Source organism: Cyprinus carpio, chromosome A18, assembly GCF_018340385.1.
Source record: "Cyprinus carpio isolate SPL01 chromosome A18, ASM1834038v1, whole genome shotgun sequence".
Taxonomy (NCBI): domain Eukaryota; kingdom Metazoa; phylum Chordata; class Actinopteri; order Cypriniformes; family Cyprinidae; genus Cyprinus; species Cyprinus carpio.
In genome coordinates, this window is record NC_056589.1 from 22,345,564 (window position 1) to 22,371,987 (window position 26,424).

The window sequence follows — 26,424 nt, forward strand, 5'->3', positions numbered from 1 at the left end:
TATTTTTAATAGTTTGCCACAATAACGCTATTGATCCAAGGGATGCTAATATTCAGTAATTTTCTTGACTGAATATCATGATCTTAGTCAATTTTGCCCAAAAATCTAAGCTATTTCAAAGTGGCACTCCATAACTTTTTATTTTATTTTATTTTTTTAGGAATTTTCTTGTTTGATTGTCATTACAATTAACGATCAATTAAATGCACACAATGTTTGCAGTTTAAGTAATTAATTTATAGAGAATTTTAGTAATTTATGCCTGTGTATGTAGCGTTTACACCCCCTAATCACATTTTTAATAAATGTGCTTGTGCTGAAAATGATTACTCAACAATAAATCAATTAAGCTTAATTATATTAAGGTAAACTTTTCCTTTAGTGAAAGCACAGATTGGCTTTCCTCAAACTGGCCCTAGAAATAGCCGGCATGTGTTTAACCGTGGGTCAGTGCCTGTTTCTGTCCCATCTGAGAATTAATTTACCATTGATCCTGGAGATTTTCCATGTTTTCTCCAGTCCTGGCTGTTTGCCAAGCTCGATCTTGAAAGGATCTGTATTAGGATGAATGTCCTTGTCTCGTCCCCCGATCACCACATTCATGTCTTTAGAGTCCTCACACACGCGGGCAACGGAGGGGAAGATGTAGGGAGCGTTGTCGTTCTCGTCCTCTATAGTGATTATCAATGTACCTGTGCCCGAGGCAGGTGGACTACCTATTGAGACAAAAGGCAAAACGTTAAAAAGAAGTAAACAGTTTAAGTAATTTTAGTATTGTAGTATTTAGATTTTAATTAATACTTTGAATTCGCTTATTTTTAATTTTAGCTTTAAGTTTAAGTCATTTTGTTATGTGTTATTGCAATTTTATTAGCTTTTATAATATGCCTATTTAGTTTGCATACATTTTTATTTTAGTTTTAGCAAGTAATACTTAAACTTATTATTATATTTAAGGCAACATTTCATATAGATTGTAGGAAGGAAGGAAGGATGGATGATGGCAGACAGAGAGAGAGATAGGTAAATAAATACATGAATAAATAAATAAATAAATAATTTTGGGTATCATTTTTATTATATATTGTGAATTATTAAATAGGTAAATAGTTTTGATTTTTTTCAACAGAAAGTATTAAGAAAGTAAATTGGTCAGTTTTGATTCTCGCAATCGCATGAAAGTCCTTCACCAGACTGCAGCTTTCTGGCTCTATAGGCCAAATCAATAGTTATCTTTTAAATGCACTGGAGGATTGTACTTAGCACTCATCACTGCACTCAAAGCTCCAGCACCTCACGCCGACTGACTGTTACTGTAAAGCAAAGTGGGTTAAAGACCTCTTAAAACCAGAGGCACAAGAAAAAAAAAAAAATAAAAGGTCAGACTGTATGCATCAGAAACACAGACAACACCAATCAATGTCTACACAGAAGGGAAAATAACAGCAGATCAAATCATTCATTTTCTGACTTGGAGTAACAACAATTATCTCAATTTGAAAGATTCAGATTGCACTTTATTGAATATTGCACAGTGAAAAAAATACATTATTCAAGGCTTTTGAAATATTCTGTTTCTAGGAGATTAGCAGTTATTGCAGGACTGCATAATTATAAACAGCCCTGGAGGTCACTCGCAATTAACATCCGATGACAGGATCAGTAATTACAGAATGATTTTGTCCTCGTACTGTCAGGAACGCTCAGGCCTCAAAGGAAGAAGAAAAGGCACGGTGTCAAAACATGGGAGCAAGTAATGTCTCAGTAGAAAAAGAAATCAGGTTTGTTCCAATTGTTCCAATCTCTAAACTACCCCTGCAGAATAGTGTTTCGATGTTGAACAATGACGTCCTTGCCATGTTTTATTGATTTTCTGCTCAAAAAAGATTGTCAAGTATGTAACAAGATGTTTCACAATATGAAAAGAATGTGTGTCCGTGGACAAAAGCAACAGTCTTGCCTAACACCATAAAAGCAGCAGATTTCTCAGTATGCTTCACAGAAATAAACATGTCCCGCCATGAGCGATAACAGCATTCTGATTTATAAATCATGAACTCTTAAAAAATTTAGAAGTGGCTTGTTTGTGCATTAGTAAATACGTCCATTGCTTTGCTTTTAACACCAGTGAGCAAACCTATGATTGAAAGACGCCAAAGGTCAAGGCAAGTATTACATAAATATGGCTGTTTTGGTATATGGTAGTGACTGAATATAGATTAGGTTCCTGCTCATAACAACAGCTATTGACCGCTTTCTGACCCAAACAACAAGATCAGATAAAAATCCCAGAAGCATGCAGGGACAACTCCAGAATATTCAAGGGGGATTTAGGGGGCTCGGACACCTAGCAGAGCATGAGCTGATGTGATTCAGAGTAACATTTTTGTCCTTAAAGGAATAGTTCACCCAAAATTTACTGAAAATGTACTCAGCCTCAGGCCATCCAAGATGTAGATTTCATAATCGGAACAGATTCTGGGAAATTTAGCATTACATCACTTGCTCACCAATGGATCCTCTGAAGTGAATGGGTGCCATCAGAATGAGAGTCAAAACAGCTAATTAAAACATCACAATAAACCACAAGTAATCTACATGACTCCAGTTCATCAATAAGCATATTGTGAAGTGAAAAGCTGCATGTCTGAACGAAACAAATCCATCATTAAGGCATTTTAACTTTAAACCTGTTACTGGCCAAAATTCTAGTCAATGATAAAGCTTCCTCCAATGAAAAAGTCCATCCCCCGTTGTCCTCTCAAAATCGAAATCCACCAACATATTTGTTTAAAACCGTTTTGGACCACTGCTTGTAAATGGTGTTTGATCTGTGCATATTTCTCTCCTGATTCAGACAAGATGACTTTTTCACTGGAGAAAGCAATCTTGTACAGGACTCATATTTTAGCAGGAAGCAACGGTTTGAAGTAAAAAAAAAAAAAATCTTAATGATCGATTTGTTTCTTACAAACACACAGCTTTGACTTCTGTTGTTGAAAGTGAAAGCTGTTAAGTGATGGACCGGAGTCTGGATTACTTGGATTATTATGATGTTTTTTTTTCTTCTTTCAACTGTTTGGACTCTCATTCTGATGATTCCATGCAGAGGATCCATTGGTGAGCGAGTGATGTAATGCTACATTTCTCCAAATCTGTTTTAATGAAGAAACTAATTAATCTACAACTTGGATGGCCTAAAGGTGAGCAAATTTTCAGCACATGTTAATTTTTGGGTGAACTATTCCTTACAGTGCAAGACGTTGCGAGTTTAAGTCTTCCTTGTCAACTTTTATGAATAAACATGAAAAAAGCCTCTGTTTGTCACTAGATCTGTAACCGTGAAGTATCTGGTAGAATGTTTTTGTGTTATTTCACTGGAACGAAGAGTGTTCGGTTGAGAGATCATGTCTGTGATGAATATAGACACTAAAAAAGCCTTTGGATATATTCATATTTAATGTACCACACTGCTACACACTCAAGTAAGGTTTATCTATAAAGGCAAATGCAATAAAGTTTATATTAAGACATTACATAAACACACTACTATAGTTTATATTAATATATTGTGTCTCTCAAATTTTGACTGACATTAGAAATGCATCTGAATCTAAATAGAAGATGAAAAGCAAACACTTCCAACCTTTGTGAAATGAGCAAAATGCCAGCAGCAATATGAAACTTCATTATAATTAGTTTTGGTTTGGTGAAGACAAACATTCCACATATTGCCACTGACCTCCAAATATCTATTCTGAAATGTATTTTTTTCCTCCCAAAAGACTATGGAAATATTTTAGCTTTGCACAAGGGAATTATTGTGCATATTGAGACCATAAGTCTTTCTCCTTTCTATCATTATCATCATCACTCTGGTCTATGCGCTATAGGAGCATGGTGCCCACAGGGAAGGGTGCATAAGTGGAGCATGGCTGGGACTTTCATGAGTTGCACTTCCAGTATCTCTCTTCCCTCTGATGTGCCTTGTCAGTTCTGTCAACATAAATCGACTAACACTTCTGTCATTCAAGAGAATTGGGTGTCTAGGTGGTCCAGGTTGTAACAATGCTGAGTACCATCTGACCCTCTGAAATATTACTCTTCCTGTAGTCAAACACACTTTAGTCCACTTCTTCTGTTTCTGGACATGGTGTCCTATAGTGGTACTCAAAAAAGCATTTGGGCACTTTATTCACAGTTTTTTTTTAAAAATTATTCATTTCAATGCATTATTATTAAATATCAAACCAAGTAGAACCACAAAACAAATGACACGTGTTAAAACCCCTTTTTGTTTTCATTTTTTTAAAAATATATCTATTTAAAATTTTATTGTTCTGTCCTTAAAATAAATGATGCTTAGTTTGATCTAATAAAATATCATTCATACATTTGGTATGGGATTACCATATTTATATTTATTTAAATGTATTTATAATAATAATAATAATAATCAGAAATCAGAAATCAGTCAAGAAATAAACACATAATGAAAAATTAATTTATAATAATAATAATAATAATAATAATAATAATAATAATAATAATAATAATAATAATAAAACATTCATGAATGCAAAAATCAGTTAATAAATAAACAATGAATAATATGATAATAGTAGATAAATATAATAATTATTATTATTATAGGTATGGAGTAACTACAAAAAGAAAGAAAGAAAGAAAGGAGAAAGAGAAAATAGATAGATAGTAATAAAGGTATGGAGTAAGTAAAGAAAGAAAGAAAAATAGTAATCATAAAGGTATGGAGTAACTACAAAAAGAAAGAAAGAAAGAAAGGAGAAAGAAAAAGAATGCTGAACTTCATTATGCAATACATGAACTCTCTATCATACAACTGCAAAAGTTATCTCTCCAACTGTACAGTACATTTCCAGCAAAGCAAAAATGAAGATAAACTCGTACATCGCCTAAGCAAGCAAATCTCATCAGCCAGGCTTTATGAAGCTCTTCTGTGTGTGCTGAGGGACTCAGAGAAGACATATATGCATGAGGGAATGCAAATCCTCCCATTTACACATGGCTGCTGTACGTGGTTAGAAAGCATTAAAGATTTTTGTCTTCACTAAGAAAAAGAAAAAAAAAAGAAACATTCCCTAGCTTGATCGCTCCATAGTCTTTGCCATCTTCATCAGCATCATCATCATAATTATCTTCGGCAGTGCTAAGAGCTCCCTCATCCTCTAACTCACATTGAAGGCCTATTACACACGTTTAGATGCACTATAAAGTGTTCTAGAAATGAGCATCAGCGTTTCATGTTGCAGTTTATCACTTAATAACTTTCATCTTAGAAACCGATGACCCCTGTAACATCAGTATTGATTAAGGTAAACGTGAGTGGAAATATATAGCAGACTTCATGAATAGCTGAGTACACATGGCTTTGTTTAACCAGCAGCATTGAGATAAAAGATATTCATGAGATATGGATAAAAAGAGTTGTTTGCATAAATATGTCTATTACATATGCAGCATGTAATGGGACTGGATGTTTCAGATGCTGTCTCCTTTCTCTTTCATAATGAGAGTGATTTATTTTTCTCCTTTTTTATGGTACGCTGATATATATAGGCTCATATTTTGTCTGACTTTGCTGAGAGCCAATTCCCACTTCTCTAAACTTCTTTCTAATGCATCACTAAACATTGTTGATATGGATGGGATAGACAGTTTTTCAGCCTCACAGCTGTTCGTGAGCAGATTTGCAATTTGCAACTTTTCCTTCTGCATTAATTTTTTTTTTTTTTTTTTATGTCCGTAAAAACTATTCCTATTTTATGGCTAGCATACAGCTTGCACACTGTAAATAAATTTCACATACTGCAAAAGTCTCAGGGGAAGGATTTTTTGATGCCATTGGTTGCATTAATGATTTTGTGACAGTACAGGATTCTATCTCATCCCCTCAGACCCCAAAGACAGACCCTTGGTTCAGTGAGTTTCTTTATTTTGCCACTGACACACTGGCCCATTGTTCCACCTGATGCTTCCCCGGAAGATGGTCCAATTGACCACAGCAGCCTGGGCTGATACCAAATGTTTCTCTGTCTGTATTACTCTCTGTTACTGTTTATTCACAGTCTCTCTCTCTCTCTCTCTCTCTCTCTCTCTCTCTCTCTCTCTCTCTCTCTCTCTCTTTCACTCACTGTTTTCTATTTCTCTACTTTTCTACATTTCACTTTTGCTCTAGCTTGCTCCAGCTAATTTAGCTTATACTTGGCACTGTGTACTACAAACATTGTTGACTCTGATAAATTGCTTGTGCTGCTCCTCATTTGTAAGTCACTTTAGATAAAAGTATCTGCTAAATGCCTAAATCTAAATGCCATAAAGTTCCATTACGCACAGAAAAATCAGAAAGAAAACAACAACAACAACAACTCTTAAATGTATGAAAAGAATTGCAGTTCTTTGGAAAAGTTAAAAACCACCCACAAAATCATTTGCATTTAGGCAGAAAATAATTTGCATATATGCATTTGGTTAGACTATTAGACTACAAAGCAGTCCTGCACTCAAGGTATACATTTTTATAATTTCCAGCATTCCCTGAACACCCATGACCTTTAGCTGTGCTATTGCCATGCTCTACAACCATTTCTACCCAACTGCAGTAACAATCTGTATCAGGTGGCGGCTCACTTGAGCTCCACTTTCTCCCATTGGAAGTCATTGCATTTCAGTTAAACTCTGCTCAACTCTGTCGCATCGCCTACAGGCACTTTTCCACACTGTGTCTCAAATCACCAGCTCTCATTGAAAATGAATGATTTCTGGGACTTTCTACTCCATCTCTGCTGAAGCTTATGGCTAGTGGCAAAAGTATAAAATAAAGACAAAGAAAGAATCCACAGAGTGATTCACTAGCTTTGTGATGATGATAATTAGAGCTGCTAAACTATTAGACAAATTGTTTAAATAGATACAAATTCTTTAAAAAAAAACAATGAAGTAACAGTTGAGCTCAAGGATGTGAATGGGATGTAATCAGGAGGGTGTCTGAGTCAGAAGGGAAGGCACAGTGGGGGTGTGGAGTGTGTGGTTGCTCACTGCAGTGGTCACCCAGTGAGACAGACTCTGAGAGGACACACAGGACTCGAGCAGATGTCTCTTTTCTCACTCTGCTTTGGCATGCTGAGAAAGCTTCAGTGCAAAGACCTATAGGAATAAATGACTTACAGTATATAAGCGTAATGTAACAGCACATTAACTAGTGAATTTCTTAAGAAAAAAAAAAAAACTTCCTAAGCTTTTTCAATTCATCAATGCTTGTAAATGTTCTATTTGTAGATACAGAGTGGCCACAAAACATTTTTGGACATGCATAAAAACTTTGGAGGTCACATTAAGAACATCACTGCACTGGATTCAAAATGAATGACAAATGATGCTAGACTGTTTCTCAGAAATAACTTCACTAACTGGTCCCAAGGTGATTTTTAGTGGAAGGTTCCTTTCCATTTCTTTCTTTCTGTTCACCAAGGCTGCATTTATTTGATCAAAAACACCTTTGAAGTTTGATGATTATTCCTTTGATGACGATGTTGAATTTTAGGCAGTAATTACTCCAGTCTGCAGTGACACATATTAACCTTTAGAAATTATTCTAATATGCTGATTTGGTCAATACTAATCAATATTGAAAACAGCCGATAATTAATATTTTTGTGGAAAACATGATACATTTTTTTAGGATTCTTGATATTGAAATCTTTCCCAACATTACACGCCTTTAATAATATCATCAACCTCACAAGGGAGGTTATATTCAGACACCTTATGAATACTGCACAATATTGCACAAAACCTATTGAAAAAATATTAACATGACATGCACTTCATCTTTGAAAGAGGAATCTGGCATGCTCCCCTTCCAGCAACCACTGAGTTCTGAATCAGGCCTAGAGGGACTGTAGAGAAACAGTCCAGCACACAACCACATATAGCAGTTGACATTCCATCAACTTAACAAGGGAGAAAATTGATCTGCAATTAAAGGCAGGCCCTTTTGCTTCATGTGAAGCTCAGCTGGAACCTGACAATGAAGAGCCGATTAAATCTGCCAAGTCCCTCTAGAACAAAAACTCTGATTAGCCTCATGGGTTCCTTTTAATGAGAAACTTGGAGTGAAGGAACTCTCTACCTCTGCTTTGACAATGCCTAGATCATCCTTTCATCAGTATTGAATCAGGGCTTTACATCGTTCTTTACATCAAAGACCCCTTGTTGTATGAAGAGAGTATATTTGATTAAGTTCTATTTCCCCCTTGAAAACTGCACAAGTGGACGTGACAGGATTTGCATTATTAGAGATACAAATGTTCTTCCATCCTCACTTCAGACTTCAAAGTCCAGAGACAAAAAAAAAAAAGATTCTCTAGTGTCTGCAGAAACCAATCAGTGTCAATTTAGCCCAGCAGACGGGGGACGATAATTTGAGAGTGCGCTGTGTGTGTTTTGCTGTGTCTTATTAGTTTGATAAAGCAACCAACCAAAGCACTTGTTCTCCACAAAACCAAGACAATATGCAACAGGCAACACCTACATATTTCTCTCCACTGTAAAAGCACCTTTTCTATCTCAAAGAGCATGTCTTAACACAGAAGTGCACAGAAGTCAAGCCTCCTTTTATCTTATAGCACTTGAGAGCCAGATGAGGTGGAAATATGTTGTTTTGACTTTTAAGAGAGATCAGAGTGAGAAGCAGTGGAGAAACCAAAGCTGTGGATGATAAGAATCATGATGTACTATTGGCTTTCTGGGTAGATCTTATTACGAGAAATGGATAGAGCTCTTGTCGTCCCTTGTGCCACTTTGAAAATCCTCATTCTACTTCAAAGTACAGTGCCAGAGAGGATCTGCTGGGAATGAAACACATCTCTGCTGATATCTGTCTCTCGCTTGGAGTTTTCTTCCAAAAGAAAAGTGTCTAAATTGGAGAGCACCAATTATGGACACAACAGTGCCACAGGCAAACATTTGTGGACTTCCCTTTAACTGTTGCTCTTCTCAGTTGGTAAAGGAAAGATAAATCAAAAAATTAAGTGAAACTCTGAACAATTCAAAGAAGTAAAAAAAAAATAAAAAAAAATAAAAAATTCACAACGCTATATTAATCTGAATGATGAAAGATGCTCACCACATTCACAAAACATTCCTATTATATATGATAAAAAATATAATACAATTATTCTATAGATTCTTAAAAAAATTCTTTAAAAATAATTAAATTATTATATAGATTATTTAATTCATTAATTTATTTATTTAATTAATGGAAGGAAGGAAGACAGACAGACAGACATACAGAAAAAGATAGATAGATAGATAGATAGATAGATAGATAGATAGATAGATAGATAGATAGATAGATAGATAGATAGATAGATAGATAGATAGATAGATAGATGGATGGATGGATGGATGGATGGATGGATGGATGGTAGATTGTCATATGTAGGTTGATAGATAGTTAGAATCATTGGATGCATTGCTGATATTTTATTCTAAAGAAAATAAGTTGCTCTTTAGAAATTATTTGAGCAGTTGGAGAAGTTTTTTTTCAAGAATTGCACATTCTTATAAACTATGGATAATTTACCTTAATATGAAAAATCTGTCATTATTTACTCACCTGTATGAGTTTCTGTCTTATGGTGAGAAAAAAAGATGGTATTTTGTTATGATGTGGGTAAAAGATTATTTTTTGGTAAGTATTGGTTTAAATGTGGTGGATGGTCTGTTTTGTGTTAGAATTTTAATTTTCAGGTGAACTATGCCTTTAAGAACTTTCTTACCTTTTTTTTCTTAAGATTTTTTACTAATCAGGCCCTTGATGAAGGATTGTCCAATTCTAACACACTAGCTACAACAATATTAACAATTTTACATTAGATTAGCAAGGACTAAACAACAATCAAAAACAAGTGCCCGGAGCTAGATTGGTCGTACTGGAGCGATGAATGCAGTTCCTCTCTCTACAATGCGGATGTTCAAAGGTCTCAGAGGCATATGCTAATGCTCCAAGCAAACTTCTCATGCATACATAAAGAGGCTTTTATATTGTGCAGCAACATTCCTGATAATACATTGCCGGCCCTAAATGACAAATGCACATCAGCAGTTGAGTATTTAAATAAAATGCAAAGACGTGGGCAACTGTGACATAAAATGAAAGCACAGCATGTGACAACAGCGTGCTGTTCCTTAGAAGAGGAGTGGTGTTGAGCTTCCTGATGGTATTTATGTTTCCAGGTGAAATATAATGACGATATTGTATATCTAGATGCAGGAAGATGTGCCCTACATAGAAGACTTCTTCAATAAGGCACATTTTTCATGGGAAGGAAGAAGTGAAATTCACTGAATAAGCAGCAAGTTAAGAAAGAAATGTAATTTTAGCCTTACACCAGAACATAAATCTTTTACAGTTCGGTTACTTTACAAACTCCAGAATCCGTAAGACATTTAGCATTATTTGAAAAATAAGGATTATAAAAAGCATTTTTAAGCACTCCTTGATAAAATGAATATAAAGTACATGCTTTTGGTGCTCAATAAATATTTCTTATTATTATCTATGTTGAAAACAGTTGTGCTGCTTAATATTTTGTGCAGTGTTGGGGTGAGTAGGTTTATTTATTTATGAATTATTACTTTTATTCTACAAGGACACATTAAATTGATTAAAAGTAACAGTAAAGACACTTATAATGATTATAATAATAAATAAAAAGAGTAGTATGAGCACAACTTTATGCAGCTAACCAAACTTCCATAGGAGCAGGACATAAACATGGTGGGCGGATTACTCTCTCTCTCTCTCTCACACTCTCTCTCACACACACACACACACACACACACCCTGAAGAGTGATGGAATGGGTGAACATATGCTGGCGCAGTGGGGAATGAAGAAACAAGAAAAAATTCCCTGTGTCTCACACCGAAACAACTGATTAGGCCCTCTAAATGACGGACCCTCTGCCAATGTTGAAATAGTGCAGCCCCTCCATCTCCAACCTTCTGAGCTGAGCTCCAGCAGATGTTGTAAGGACTTGAATCATTAACCTCCGGCTGACAGACAAGACTGAGCCCACCAGGCTCAGAAAAGTGTAGCACTTCAGCAGCTCCCCACCACTCCAGTGAGTCTGCAACTTCACACACTGGGAGCTGCAAAATGGATCAGTTTATTTCAGCTGCAGGTTAGAGGTTTGTAGGACTGATTTTTCCATACTGCTACCACAGAATTTTAGTCTATGTTCTGGATTTTCTTCCCGCACACTCTAAGAACCATTCTTGCAATCACACATTATTAATAATCTCAAAATAAGGAAAAAATAGGCCTTTGTATATAGGCCTTTTTTGTAGGCTCAATTTTTACCTTCCTTCATTCTGTTGATGCCACACACACACACACACACACACATACACACACACACACACATACACACACACACACACACATACATATATGTGTGTGTATAAATATATATATTATATGTGTGTGTGTGTGTGTGTGTGTGTGTGTGTGTGTGTTTGTGTGTGTGTGTGTGTGTGTATGATGGCAGATTTCTTCCAAAAACATTTTTAAAATCAGCCCCAAACTTTTCTATGCAAATCATCAACCAACTTTCAACATTCTGACATTCTGTCTCCCATCTCTAACATGCTTTACAGAAGAAAAGAAATTAATACAGGGTTGGAATGACATGAGGAGAGAAAACAATCTTTGTATAGGTGATCTGCTCCTTTAAAACGAAGTCATATGTGTAAACACACAAGGGTAGAAAACAGTTTACAAGCACACACAGACTAAACTACATCAACTCTCCACCCAGTCTTATCTACTCTCTCCTCTATCTGCTCAGCATCTTCTCATTTTCCCTTTCCCTTCTATCATTCTTGTTCAATCAACGCTCTCGCCTTCTCTGTGGTCAGCGGTCAGACAGAGAGAGAGAGAGGCAACAATCATCTGAGCCCTTGAAATAAAGACATGGGACTCCAGTCTAGATCGATAGCCTGTTAGTGACCACTGTGACTTTCATGTCATGCAATCATCTGGCAGATTGTCAAGGAATAGGGAGTCTGTGATAGACTAGATCTGCCTGGGATGCCAGGGAAACATGGGATGCACAAAATCCAGCACTGTACACACACACATAGAGCCACACAAAAGGAAAAGCATAATGTTAACACCGTGTTTGAAGTGCGGATACAAACCCTCACCACATAATATATATCAAAGACAAATATTAGACTGAGAGATTAAAAGACAAGCCATTCTACTGACTTAAAATAACTCAGAGAAATTTAAAGGGATAGTACATGTTTGTATGAAAATGTATGACTTTTCGTCATGTGAAACACAAATGGTTAATTTTTGAAGAAAAACCTGATCACTATTTTAAATACTGTAAAAGTGAATGAGGACTTGTGGGCTGAATCTATAACATAATAAAAGCAGCACAGAAGTATAGTAAAAGTGGTCCAAATGTCTTGTGTGTTCGATGTAAGACCTTCTAAAATCAACCAATAACTTTGGAGAAATTTAAGTCATTTTTCACTGATTATCTTCGTCTTATATATATATCATTTGAATACAGAATTTTCATTTATGGGTGAACTACCCTTTAACAGCGCTTAAAAAAAGGCAACTATTCCCACCTGATTCAAGTGAACCAGTAAACAGAGAAGGTTAATGCAGAAAGTGACCCCAAAGCAAACATTATTTTGGGCATTTGACATTTATTGAAATAAGCCTCTGGTCTGCATCTGAAATGTCTACATCTCAATGCAAATAACAACTCTGAAATATGACACATAGCTGCAGTCACCGTGACCTTTTCAATACCTCAGCAAACAATGATTAATAACTTATTATGAGTATGAAATCAAACCGTATCGATCTTAAGTTACACTTGGATTTGCATATATACTTAGATTGATGTCTGAGCTGTGCCATTCTTATGTGTTATTTGCACTTTGCTGTGGGGTTCACCTGTCTTGATATCCTCTCCATTGCAAATGAAGCTACTTGCATTTCTCTGGTCTCACAATCTAGCTTTCCTCACGATCACAGAAAGCAATTTTGTCTAAAATCAACATCTCTCACACTCCCCAGAGAGAGAGAGAGTGGGGGGGAGGTGGGGTGTAAATTGGGGAAGGTGGTGATGACACGAACACCAGCTCAGAGTCAACAGTACTGGATATACATGTGCTGAAATGAGCACATCTCATTCAGACCTTGTTGACTAAATTATATGTGAAGAGAAAATAAGGAGGAAAGAGAGCGTTATAAATAGAGCGAGGCTACGTTTGGAATAGAATACTATTATAATATACAGTACTGTGTATAGTGTATACCGCCTATAATTCTTTAAGTATTTTAAAAAACACCTCTGAACAGATGGACTATTCGACCTCAAACTTTTTGAAAATGGTATGAGGTACAGTATACAGTGCAGTGTGTGCTGTTTTGTGTACTGCACAATTTGTCAAATGTGGGTCCTTTGATTCATCGCCTGCAAATTTGCATACTGCACATCCCACACAGTATGCACACTGCAAAAATAATAAGAGTAGCATTGTTGTACACTATTCCAAACACAGCTTGAGCGATGTAAAGAAAGGAGAAGTGCATTCAGCCCTTACTGATTCCCCTTAAAAAGCATGTATGAATATGAATTCGCACAGTATGAAATAACATATTGAAAAGCTGTAAATATGGGCACTTTTGAACTGTTTTGATTGGCTTGTTTCGTTTAATGGATCTGTCATGTCTCAAATGCCACATCCAACCTCTTTCTACAGACAAACAAACAGACTGAGAGAGAAAAAGGGAAGAGAACAGGAACATTTATTCTTCTAATACCTCTGAGTGTCCTGTCTGATGATGTGACATTGAGAAGTGACTCATTCAGAGGTTAATTAAATGGTGTTTATGCCAAGTGAGAGAAATTACTACACTACCCAGAGAGCACTAATACAACAACTGTGTTCTCTGACCTGCAGAAGCATGTAATTTCCTGTGGCAAGAGAATAATCTGTGGGCCAGGCCACCTCAGCCGTTTTAAGCATGGCTGATGACTTGCAAAAAGAACCCTAGAAAATGGGCTTACCGTGATATTGGTATAGTTTCAACGGAGACTTACTGTAGAAGATAAAAAAATAATTGTTTTGTATGCGCAACGTCTATGCCATTTATAAAAGGTTTAGTGCCAATTATTAGCGCAGGAAGCTAGCCGCTCCATTGACTGGCCTTCTTTCAGACACATCATAACATTTTTGACACTGAAACAAGTAACATAATGCCACCATCTCAGAAACATTTCAACATGCCCAGACCTTGATTTTTACAGTGCTATTTCATCGTACACAGCCTTGTTGAAATGAAAATCTCACCAACACATGGTCAGATTGTGTTTCTTTCCAAAAAAAGAAAAAAAAGAAAGTTGATTTATTAAGTATATTAACTATATATATTAATATATATATAAAATGTTGTATACAATTTTTTTCGTATACAATTAAATCTCATTACCTCACATCAGAAGTTATTACATTGCATTTGACCTCAGTAAATAACATCCCATGCAAAAAAAAAAAAAAAATGTCCTACCATTATCTGTGGCCATGAAGAGAGCAGTGTACTGGTTGTTGTGAACGTGTGGAGACTCGCGGTCCAGTATGGCTCTGGTGGTGACGTTGCCTTTGAAGGGGTTCACGATCAGCCAGTCTGCTGGGTCTCTCAATACAGAGAACCTGAAGGGCACACATGACACACATGAAACGCTTAGAATGGGTCTAGCTTTTAAAGTTTACCAAAACGCAAGCATTTCAAAATTTCTTTTAGATTAATTAACCACTTTTTACAGGGACAATCCCCTTGGACTTACCAAGTGTCTTGCTCAAGAACACAATGCTGACAGGTCATGGATAACCCCTTGGGGCATTCAAACCTGCAATCTTTTGGTTCCCAGAGCAGATTTTTAACCATAAAGCAACATGATCTCAAGCATTAGCACTACAGAGTGGTGATGGGTTATCAGGAAGGTCAGCTGAAAGTGAAATAAGAAGAAATGGAGCAAGAAGAGCGCTTGAACATGTAGGAGTGATAAATGACCTGCAGCAACACATCTAATAATGAGCCGTTTTGTAATTGGGTAACCATGTGATGATATCTCGTGCATGACTTCCAGAACACCTAAGCATGTGTGTATGCACGGCTGGATAAAAGCAGTTGCAGTAGTGCTGAAATCTGGAGCAGAGCCACTGATTTACAGACTAAATAAAAGACAAACACACCAAATGAAATGCAAGTTCTCTGGCTCTGCTGCTTTTAGGAAACCCATAGAGACTCATTCAAAACAGAGGAGGGAGATTTTTTTTTCTTTTTCTAAAAAGTCTTGCTGACTCAGATACCTTTCCCAAAAGAATACAAACATTCACATAACCAACAAAGACACCCCCCCACCCCTGTCTTAAGGGGTTCAAAAAAGTTCATCCAAAAGCAAAAACAGAACTGGAAAAAGAAGACACATCGTTGACTAAATGAGTCAGTCTATTCCATGATTCTTTCTATAATAATAAGTTTGAGTAAGTTTATATTTATGACAAATTTACTATTTGATTAAAATGTGTAAAATATGCATGTACAGAATTTAACACTATTCGCTACAGTTCAAAAACTTTAGGGTTGGTAAGATTTTTTTGTCAATTATGCTCACCATACCTGCATTTGATCAAAAATACAGTAAAATATTATTGCAATTTATATATATAAATATATATTAGGGCTGCACGATTATGACAAAAATCATAACTGTTGATTATTCCCTTGAAATTGCAATTGCGATTATTAATTACGATTATCACAATTTACACTGTATGATGTTTATACCATTGTTTCATGCAACTGCATGCCGTATTTTTATATGAAAATAAGCTGAAAACACTCTAACTGAAAAACTTTTAGTGCTTTTCTATAGTATTACGCCTCAAATGTCAACTATACATCAGATTGGTTTCTTTTTTAAATTATAAAAAAGTAAAAATATGAATGGTATTATAATGTTATACTAAAACTAAAATTAAAATAATGGGAAAATCCCTTAAGATAACATGTAGAAAGAAAAAGAAAACCCATCTAAAGCACGCAGAATAACATAAGTGGACTTTGAATGATTAATCGCCGCTTTGCAAAATTACATAATTGTGGCATCCATAATTGTAATTGCAATCAGAAATTTGATTAATTGTGCAGCCCTAATATATATATATATATATATATATATATATATATATATATATATATATATATATATATATTCATGCTATGCCAAATCTGAATTTTTAACAGCCATTACTCCAGTTTTCAGTGTCACATGATCCTTCAGAAATTATTCTTATATGCTGATTTGGTGCTAACATAACATTCTTATTATTATCATGTAAAAAAAAAATGTTGTTTTTTTTTTTGGAACTTTTATTATTTTTATTTGATTTTTTATTTGATTGATAGAAAGTTTTCCTCGAGCAGCAATATACAGGTATTTACATGATTTTAATTAACCTTTTTTTTTTTTTTTGATCGCTGTATATTTTGAGACATAAAAGACCCCAAATAAGGAAAGCTTTTACTGTAGCTCCATTGAACTCACTTGCACTCCCTTCCGACAGCAAAAAAGCACCTTTCACAAAGCAATTCTAGCTTATCAGCATTCTATCACATCTCAGGGAAATGTTCTCTGATTCATGCGGACAAGCTCTCGGAAACAAGCTAGCATGAGATTATCATCACGCTGCTCTGGGTACAAATACCTCACATCCTGACTCATATGTCCAAGAGAGTAGTTTGTAATTCGCCTGTAAAATCAGCTGGCATTTGTTAGAGAACTCTCTTCCAACCTGGAGTGTGCACAAAGCCTGTAAAAGGCAGAAAATGGCTTTATGTCGCCGAATAAGGGTGCAGCTTTGTCCAGCAGAGTTCAATTCACTAACACATATACGTAAAAGTACGCAAAGCATAAATATCAGAATAGCATTTTATTTAATATACTGTAATAATAATAATAATAATAATAATAATAATAATAATAATAATAAAATCTTCAGGTGATCTTATGACACATGGCTATAGTCAAACCTTCTGACTATAAATGTTTAGGTGATCTAGTGATCTATTAACACACATGAACAAACACACATGCAAACTCACTCCCACAAAAGTCAAGGCCATTTGTGTGTGTGTGTGTGTGTTTTCTGCCGCTTAGCATCACAGCTCCGACAACCCTCCATTTCTTTTCGACAGCGCACTCTGAAAGACTCAGATGAACTGGCAATTCATACTGACACAAAACAAATGGATATTTTATTTCTTGAATCTGTTTATCAGACTTTCTACAACAACATTAATCAGGCAGCCTGAAAGTTTTCTAAGGGGGTGTGGCCTAAACAATTGATCATACATATTGTACGAAAACTCTTTCATTAACAATGCTTTTTTCCCCTAATCTACACAAACAGCACTTCACTCAATTAGCCTCCTCTCAATGTCATTAGTGTGTCATTAAAAACACATTATGCAAATTAATATGTTATCTATAACGATATGTGCTAATGACCATAAATAAGCTGTCAAAGACTTTTCACCCATATTCAAAGCTCTGGCCAATGAAGACGTTTTCATTTCCACACATTGTCACACGATGACACAACAAATTCCTTGTCCTTTTGGCTAAAGTTGTCCATAGTTTTCTGTTTAACCAAGAAATGAAGCAGAAAAAAAAAAAAATGATTTGCCAACATGTCTCAAGGAGTCCACAGTGGAAGGATGAAAGAAACAAATGTTTTATCAGCATCCAATTTAGTCTGTAAGAAAGTAAGTTTGTGAGTGTATGGCCGGTCTTAAGCATAGCTCAGTCATTAATGTGTCTCTTGCTTCATGCACAGTGATATATTTTTTTTTTCTACAGTATCAGGGCTTCAGTCTGTGCCAGCAATTGTTTAAGACACATGCTTGAAAAGCATGCAGAAATAACCACCCACTTAAAATTTCATTTGTGTGCATGTGTGCGGTGTTAATCTCATCACCAATATTGCTAAAGAAAATGTTTGCTAATAAAAGATCTAATTAAAGATATACAGAAAATGCGCATCATAACAGTAATTCAGGGTTCGTAAATCCCTGGGGGTTTGTAAGGTATCTGTGGGGAGTTTGTGAGTTTATGAAAAGCTAATAAATAATTCAATCATAAACATAAAAAAAACACTAATAATAAATATTAAGAATAAGAATAAATATTTTAGCTGTTTACCTGTGTCATGATCACTAGTTGGAGTACCCATGAGCTTCACTAGAGGATACTCTATCCCATGCCCTTGCCATTCACCCAGACTCCTTTTCCCATAATCCTTTGATCAGACTCAGCACACAATTGCTATCACCTATATCTCATCACCTCATCAGTCTCACACTCCAAAAGATGCACACACACACACTCACTCACTCACTCACTCACTCACTCACTCACTTACTCACATTGCTCAGTATTGTATAGCCATTTTCCGTCTTGCCTGGCCTTCGTGTGTTTGTTCCTTGGACTGTTTACCTTGTTTTTGTGATTCTTTGCTGCCTGCCCTGACCATCGCCTGTTTGTGAATCATCCTTTTGTCTCGCCCTGGATGTTGTTGATTGCAGTTGTTTCGACCTTGCCTGTTCTGACTACGCTTCTGAATAAAGCCCGCAGATGGATACCCACTTTGTTGTCACGTCCCCTTCGTTACAACCTGCATATCGTGACCATTAAATGACATCAGAGAGATGTGAACTTCCAAATGTGTTGTTACTTTTTTGAAATACTGAAGGGATAGTTCACCCAAAAAGGAAAATTCTGTCATCATTTACTCACCCTCATGTTGGTCTTATACTGTATACAGGTTTGGAATGACATAAAGAGGAATAAATAACTACAGAATTTTAATTTTTGGGTGAAATATCCTTTAAACTTATAATCTCAGGGGTGCTATTAAATATTCTTTGTCAAAGGGGTTCAGGTGACAAAAAAGTCTGTGAATTCCTGCAATAGCGGAATGTTTTTTAATCAAAACATACTGTTGACAAAAACATGGTGAGAAAAAAAAAACACAATGTACTAATGATTAAAACAATCACTTATATGCAATTCTTTAGAAATAATATGATTGTTTTATTTAAAACACTCATATTTTAATGTTTTTGTTTGTTTTTAGTTAATTCAAATTATTCCATCTCAGTCAGAATTAAACTAAATTGAACAAATATGACATTAAATTAAGTAATATAAAAAATATTTAAATATTTAATAAATATAAAAGACTAAACAGTGCATGTGTGTTTAGCTCACCACTTGATTATGTTTAAGAATTCATTAGATGACCACACAGCTAAGGCCAGTTGCATAAACTTAGCCACTATTTTAAGATTGTGTCTTAAGAACTAGTCTGACCAACCAGCAGTTATTCAAAGGGTAATCAGTCTTACTTTTTGGATTCAAATTAGACCAATCCATGTTTTTTTTTTTTTTTTTTTATGTACCGTAACTAATGTAAAATTATGGCCAGTTTTCATAAAAAAAAGAAAGAAAAAAAGATGACTTGTAATACTAGTCATTTTATGCAACCAGCTGCTGTTCCTAAACACATAAAAAAAAACTCTATTCCAGCTGCAAGTGCACAATAGCAACTGCTCACAAAACATACAAGCTCACTTCATCAGGTTAGGACATTGGCCTTCAACCCAAAAAGACAAGAAAGAAAAAAAACAAGACCACTTTTTCTTCACCACAATCTAAAATGTAAGAAATGCCTCTCCTTGAGACACTTTTTCATACACTTTTTACTCTTTACACTCTTTGATGATGTGTCAGGCCTGGAGAGGCCCCGGGGTGCAGTGCATATTTATGCTTCTGTATCACTGAGAGGGCACAGAGGCCAGAGGGGCTTTTCACCACGTTACCTTCTAATAGAGAGCAGGGGAAAGCTGCAAACTGCATCTATGCTGCAGGAGGGTCATTCTGGCATCTTTGTACATAATTTTTTGCTCCTTTTATTCCTGGTCTGTGCTCAGGAGTGGATCTATGTAAGGAGAAACCAGTGCTGCCTCACATGTTGAACTGTGGACTGTGTAAACCAACAAGTTCTACAATAAAGATCTATGTTACATATGTTATGTTGTATCTATGTTACATTAATAGCATTAAACAAATAAAAACAAAGTAAATAAATTAATAAAAATAGAGAACACACACACAAACACACACAGCTTTTGTGCCGACATTATATTTAATTTGATGTGAAACCCTGTTGTTCAAATATTAATGCGTTTTCTTTTTTCACTCTTCTATTGAGCTGATTTTCATGCTACAGCCCCAAAAAACAGGCCTCTTTAACAGCAAACATACGTACATCTGCAGTGACGAGCATGTGGCACACTTAAACTAATGCTGGCTGTCATGTGTTTGTAAAATAGGATGGATGCACCCATTAGGATATTAATTTTAGCAATTGAAATTTAGTGGCAGTGTGGTTTGGAACTGGACATCCCTGAGCAAAGATACAATAAAAAAATGGAGGGAGAAGGACAAAGAAAATCTACTTTCCCAAACTCAGCATCATTTTTGTTCTAAGTTCATCTCTCTGTGGTATTCATTCACACTGGCTAAACTGAACTCAACTCCCACATGTGCGTCCACCGGACCGATCAGTGCGCAAAGTTGGAAAGGTTGATGAAAAACAGCTGTGCCATAAACTCTCCCTCTGCTCTCATGTCTGGGACAAATTGCCGTTGTCACGCCTGCAGATATTTCAGTTTCATATTGGCAGAAAGAGCTGTACAAAGGAAATAAATGTGACAGGGAGGCAGGAAAATATAAACAGAGGGAGGCGGCCCATCAATCAGCAATGGTCAGACTCAGAGGGAATCAGACCCCTTCTGTGGGTTCAGTCCGTTCTGCCAGCCTGTCCATTAACTCCTCGTTAAAGTTCATACTGTCACTCTTCGTCCATTCATCTCACTCTGTTGCTTAACCCTTTGACAGCCTTCACAGGTTCAGTACACACACACACACACACACACACTTTCTCCAGGGTCAGGGAATCTACTTTGAAAAGGCATCTTATCAAGTTGCAAGCAACTCTTATTTTAAAGTACAAACTATATTTATATTACAAAAAAAAGTATATACTTTTATATTTAAGGTCTATTAATTATTATTTTTTATTTTTTTTGAAAGAAGACACTTATGGTCACCAAGGCTGCATTTATTTGATCAATATAATAAAAATGTTAATAGTGTGAAATATTATTACAATTTAAGTGTTTTAAACATTCAAATTTATATTCTTGTGATGTGCAAAGACAAATTATGTAACACAATTATAAATATGTATGTATTTAGATAATTTGTAAATAATGTCAAGTTAAAAAATAATACATTAAAATATTAAATATATTTAAGCAATATTTATGTCCTTATCTGTCATACTGTACATACAATATCAATTTCTATTTTTAAAGAATCATTTGTGTGAATGACTGATGAAGACGCTCGTTTTGTTCCTAAAAGAATAATCGTTTTGAACGAATCGGTAGAATGAATGACTCATTGAGTTTTTCGCCACCTACTGGCTCAATGATGCAGAAAGTAGTGTATATAGAAATTAACACCCTTAACCAAGGTTAATAAATTCTGTTAAAGTACTGTTATTTCATGTTAGCAATTGCATAAATTGTTACAATATGTTATATAAAACATAAAGAACAGACACTATAATAATAATAATAACAACAACAACAACAACAACAAAACTAATAAAACTAATAAAAATAGTTGATACCATATCTTATTATTAGATTATTATTATTATTTTTTTTAAACAATTTCTGTTTTATACACTCTCAGAAAAAAAAGTACAAAGCTGTCACTGGGGTAGCACCTTATGGTACAAAAGGATGTACCTTTTTTACCCTTAAATGGTACATACGAATACCTTAAAAGTACATATTAAAACCTTTTGAAAAGGAACTGCCCTAGTGACAATTTTGTACCTTTTATTTTGAGTGGTAGGTCTATGCACCATCTGGAACCTGCTTAAGTATCCCCTGGTTAGAGGGAGTCAATTTAGCTGGACAGAACGTGATGCAAGGACCTATTAGAACAATGTCGTTTCCAACTGAGACTCCCATCAGCAAAGATCTGCCAAGCTGTGCAAAGTTTATTCAGCCACAGGATTGAGGAGCATGTGTTCAGACAAACGTTCACTTGATTACTGTAAGCTTAAGCAAAGACTGTGAGAATCATCAAAGCTCTTGGTGTGGTATCAGCAGTCAAGCATACGGACACACCACACACACTCCCAGATCCATCTCTTTCACACTTTCTTTTTAAGAGCTCACTGCCTGAGAACTAAACTGCATAACTGAGGTAACAGGAACCACTACCTTGGCTTCATTTCCATAAATTATCATGCCTCAGCAATGCAATACATAAAATCTAATTTATTATCATAATAAGGCATAAAAAGCAGCTCTTTTCCTCGGCTGAAAATCATAGCCCTGTTATTAAGTCAGAGAAAACCACTTTATCCATGCTTCAGAGAGGCCTCGCCACTCACAATCTTTCCTGTTGCCACCTTTTTGGAAAGTTTTAATTATTTAACCACATAATGGCTGTCTCTCACAACTGTTTCCTAGACTAATACCATGTTACTCATTATTAATGTCAAGAGGAAATAGAGATCAGACACACTTTTGTTGCAGTCTGTCTATTTCTGTAGGACAAGCCTATATTTTATGAATTTGCATGAAAAAGAGCCAAAATGGCTTCCTGGGGCACACAATCGGAGTTTCTTTCCCTTCCACAATCCTATTCACCTCAGATGCCAAAGTGATTCTATTGGCTGAAAGAACTTTAAATATGAACTGTATTCTGCACCAGATATATGCATGTATACTACCATTCAAATATAGGGTCAGTGCAATTTGTTTTTTGTTTGTTTGCTTTTTTAAATAAATTATTTAACTTTTATTCAGCAAGGATGCATTAACTTGTTTAAAAATTACAGTTTGCTACTAAAGTACTGTTACTAAAGATTTCTAGTTCAAATAAATGCTGTTCTTTCTACTGTTCTTTCAAAAAATATTAATAAATTATCTTAATATAGCATATTAGAATGATTTCTGAAGGATCATGTGATAATTATACTGAATACTGAAAATCAGCATTGTTATCATAGGAATACATTACATTTTGAAATATATTAAAATAGAAGAAAATGTAAATAATAAAAAATACATTTTAAATTAAAATATTACTGTTTTTACTGTATGCAAAAATATTTGTAAAAATCTTACTGACCCCAAACCTTTGAATGACAGTGTATAAGTGAGTAGCACGATGTTCAAATAGGTTTATTAATACTTTCTACCAGTTACTTCTGGAAAACAACATCTACAGTATATGAAGAAAAATGACATAGTTTACTCAAAAGGTGTGAATAAAGTAAGTAAAGAAAGGACTCTCACTTACCAATAGCATATCTATTGTAAAATAGAGGTCAAATATATAAATTTGGGTCTAGATTTTTTAATAGTATACATGTTGTCAAGATTAATTCTGCATTTTTTGATGTATCAGCATGCAATAAAATGTAAAAAACAATCATGAGGATGTCACTGTCCCTGTGCAAGGAAACAAGAAAAGAAACTATCTTGAAATTAAAGCTGACACTCTGGAACTAATGAGGAAAATCAACCGTATCTTGTTTCTGTGCAAGAAATGGTTAACTCCATAAAGAAAGGAGTCACAGAGGCCAGGCGTCTTCACATTTATTACAATAAATTAAGTTTTTCAGAGTGCAGTTATTCTTTTGAGCAGCCATCTGTAGAGTAAGCGAGACCTGACGTGAACCAGCCCAAACTCTTCCCTCCTCCACTGTCACCTAACTCAGCACAGCTCACAAGAGATTATTGTGAATGCCGCATTCTTGTTTTATTTATTTTTAAAGACAATTTTTAAGTTCCAGGTACTCTGAAGAATAAGGGGTTGCTGTGGTCGCTCAGAGTTTCCCGAGGTGTGAAGGCAGCAGAGTTGTCGTTAATTAAAACAGACAGCCATACTACAGTATTGCATTGTTGAATAGGGGAAGAGGGACCTCCAGATAAACACAATACACACACGTACAATTACTGGTGATTAATGAAGGCTTACAAATTACAGCAAATTTAAACTTAACTCTACAAAAGAGTTCATTTAACTCTGGTGATTAATAAATGGTTCGCCCACATATACACAAAGAGACATTAACATATACAAACCCACAGCACCCACATAATGCACTACAGAAACAGCCAAAGTCAAGTGCACTTAAAAAAAACATTTAGTATCTAAATGGATTATGTGTCAATGCAACACCATAAAAAATAAATAAATAAATAAAAAATTACTCAAGCTGGGGCAGCAAGATGTCTTAAAATCATTTCAAATAATTCATGGCATATGCCAATGCCAAAACCTCTAAATATGAAGGTATAGTTCTACAAAAATACAGTTCCACTAAAAAAATTATGCATTAACATGTTTACATTAACAAAATGTACTTATCTCAGTTTAAACTTCTACTTTTTAAAAGGTTTTAAAACTGGAAATACATAAATGGAATATAATAGCCTTTAGAGGGGTCCTTTGACAAAAGGCAACCTTGGAGATATAAAGGTCGAGATCCTCTGCTCTAATGAGAAGAAAACTGGCCTGTCATCCAGACACAGCTTTCAGTACTTGCTGAGTACTGCAGCTCCAAAACAAACTAATGAGAGAAGGCTGCAAATGAAGCAGATCCCACGAAGGAGGAAGTCGCTCAGTCATGTCCTGTAGGTCAGGAGAGCAAAGGGGCGAGTGGAGAGAAATGCATGTTCTGCATATTATTAAATGTTACTATCACTACAACTTTTCCAGCCTGCTCCAGCAGAGGAGAGAACAGCAATGTCAGGAACAACTTAACATCACTAAACAAACAAACAAACACAAGTCACTTTAAATATCATCCAGCATATTGGCTGTGATATACAAATGAGAGTTTTTTAAACAACAAGTGTGGTAGTGCAGGTGTGAGAGTGTTTCACTCAGTATCCACAGACTGCAGCTGTGTCCAAAGCAATGGCATCACTTAACAGCTTTCACTATTGACAGATACATCCATTAACATGCTTTTCATCTTACGAACACTCTAACACACATATGAAGAAATAAACGTTCACCAATACAATATTACCACTCAAATCTGCTTTAAAATGTGAATAGATATTTGATATTACAGTGAGATGAGGATTTTTTTTATGCTCTGTGGAATGAATCATCATTTAACAGGCATTGAAACTATTTCTCATAAAATCATACAAAAGACCTTGAATGAATTCAGCTGCAGTGTATCTAAAGAACATTTCTCTTTTTAATAAATTCATATGCAATGAGTTAGTGTCAACATGAAATGCTGTTCACAACCCATTTTGCTTCTATAATGTGATGTATTTCAGAACGAAAAGGGTATTCAAGCAGAGAAAAATGAAAAATTGTTTTTATGCATTTAGAATGTAATCATATTTGTTAATATAAATTGGGTATAGAAAAGAATCACCCCCTTTAAAATAATCACATTTTGTTGATTTGCAGCCTGAAATGAAGACAGACACTTATAATTTATAACATTCAAGTGAAAGATATATCAACAACATGTCAAAAAAAAAAAAAAAAAAAAAAAAAAAAAAAAAAACACACAATAACTTGGAAAAAGGATCACATCCTTGTGTCAGTATTTTGTTGAACCACCTTTTGCTTTAATTACAGCCTTTAGTCTGTTGGGATTTGCCTCTACTAACTTTGCACAGCCAGACTTTGCAATATTTGCCCACTCTTCTTTGCAGAACTGCTCAAGTTAAGTGAAATTTGATGGTGAGCATTTGTGGACTGCAGTCTTCAAGTCATTCCACAGATTTTCAATGGGGTTTAATTCTTGGCTCTGAATAGGTCAAGTATATTCACCTTTTTCTCTTTCACCCACTGTGTGCTCAGTTTTGCTTTGTGTTTTGGGTCAATGTCAAGTTGGAAGGTAAACCTTATTCCCATTGACAACTTTCTGGCAGAGGGCAGCAGATTTTCCTCAAGAATTTGATGGTATTTTGCCCCATCCATTTTTCCTTCTATCCTGACAAATGCTCCAGTCCCTGCTGCAGAGAAACTCCACCATAACATGATGTTACCGTCTCCATGCTTTACAGGAGAAATGCTGTTATTTGGATGGTAAGCTGTATTGGATTTATCGTATGGTGTTGAGGCCAGATAATTAAATTTAGTCTCATCTGCCC

The 26,424-nt window shown here is 35.4% G+C and overlaps 1 protein-coding gene across 4 annotated transcripts in view; it reads right to left on the reverse strand.

Moving 5' to 3' along the window:
* Positions 1-26,424, reverse strand: part of LOC109109916 (cadherin-13-like) — a 283,438-nt gene that overhangs the window by 8,535 nt on the left and 248,479 nt on the right. For all 4 annotated transcript variants that reach the window (XM_042775469.1, XM_042775468.1, XM_042775471.1 and 1 more), the window contains 2 exons: positions 14,647-14,789; positions 486-716 (listed from right to left, as the gene is read on the reverse strand). In XM_042775469.1, the coding sequence (XP_042631403.1) occupies positions 486-716; positions 14,647-14,789 (374 nt within the window). The remainder of the gene's footprint in view (positions 1-485; positions 717-14,646; positions 14,790-26,424) is intronic.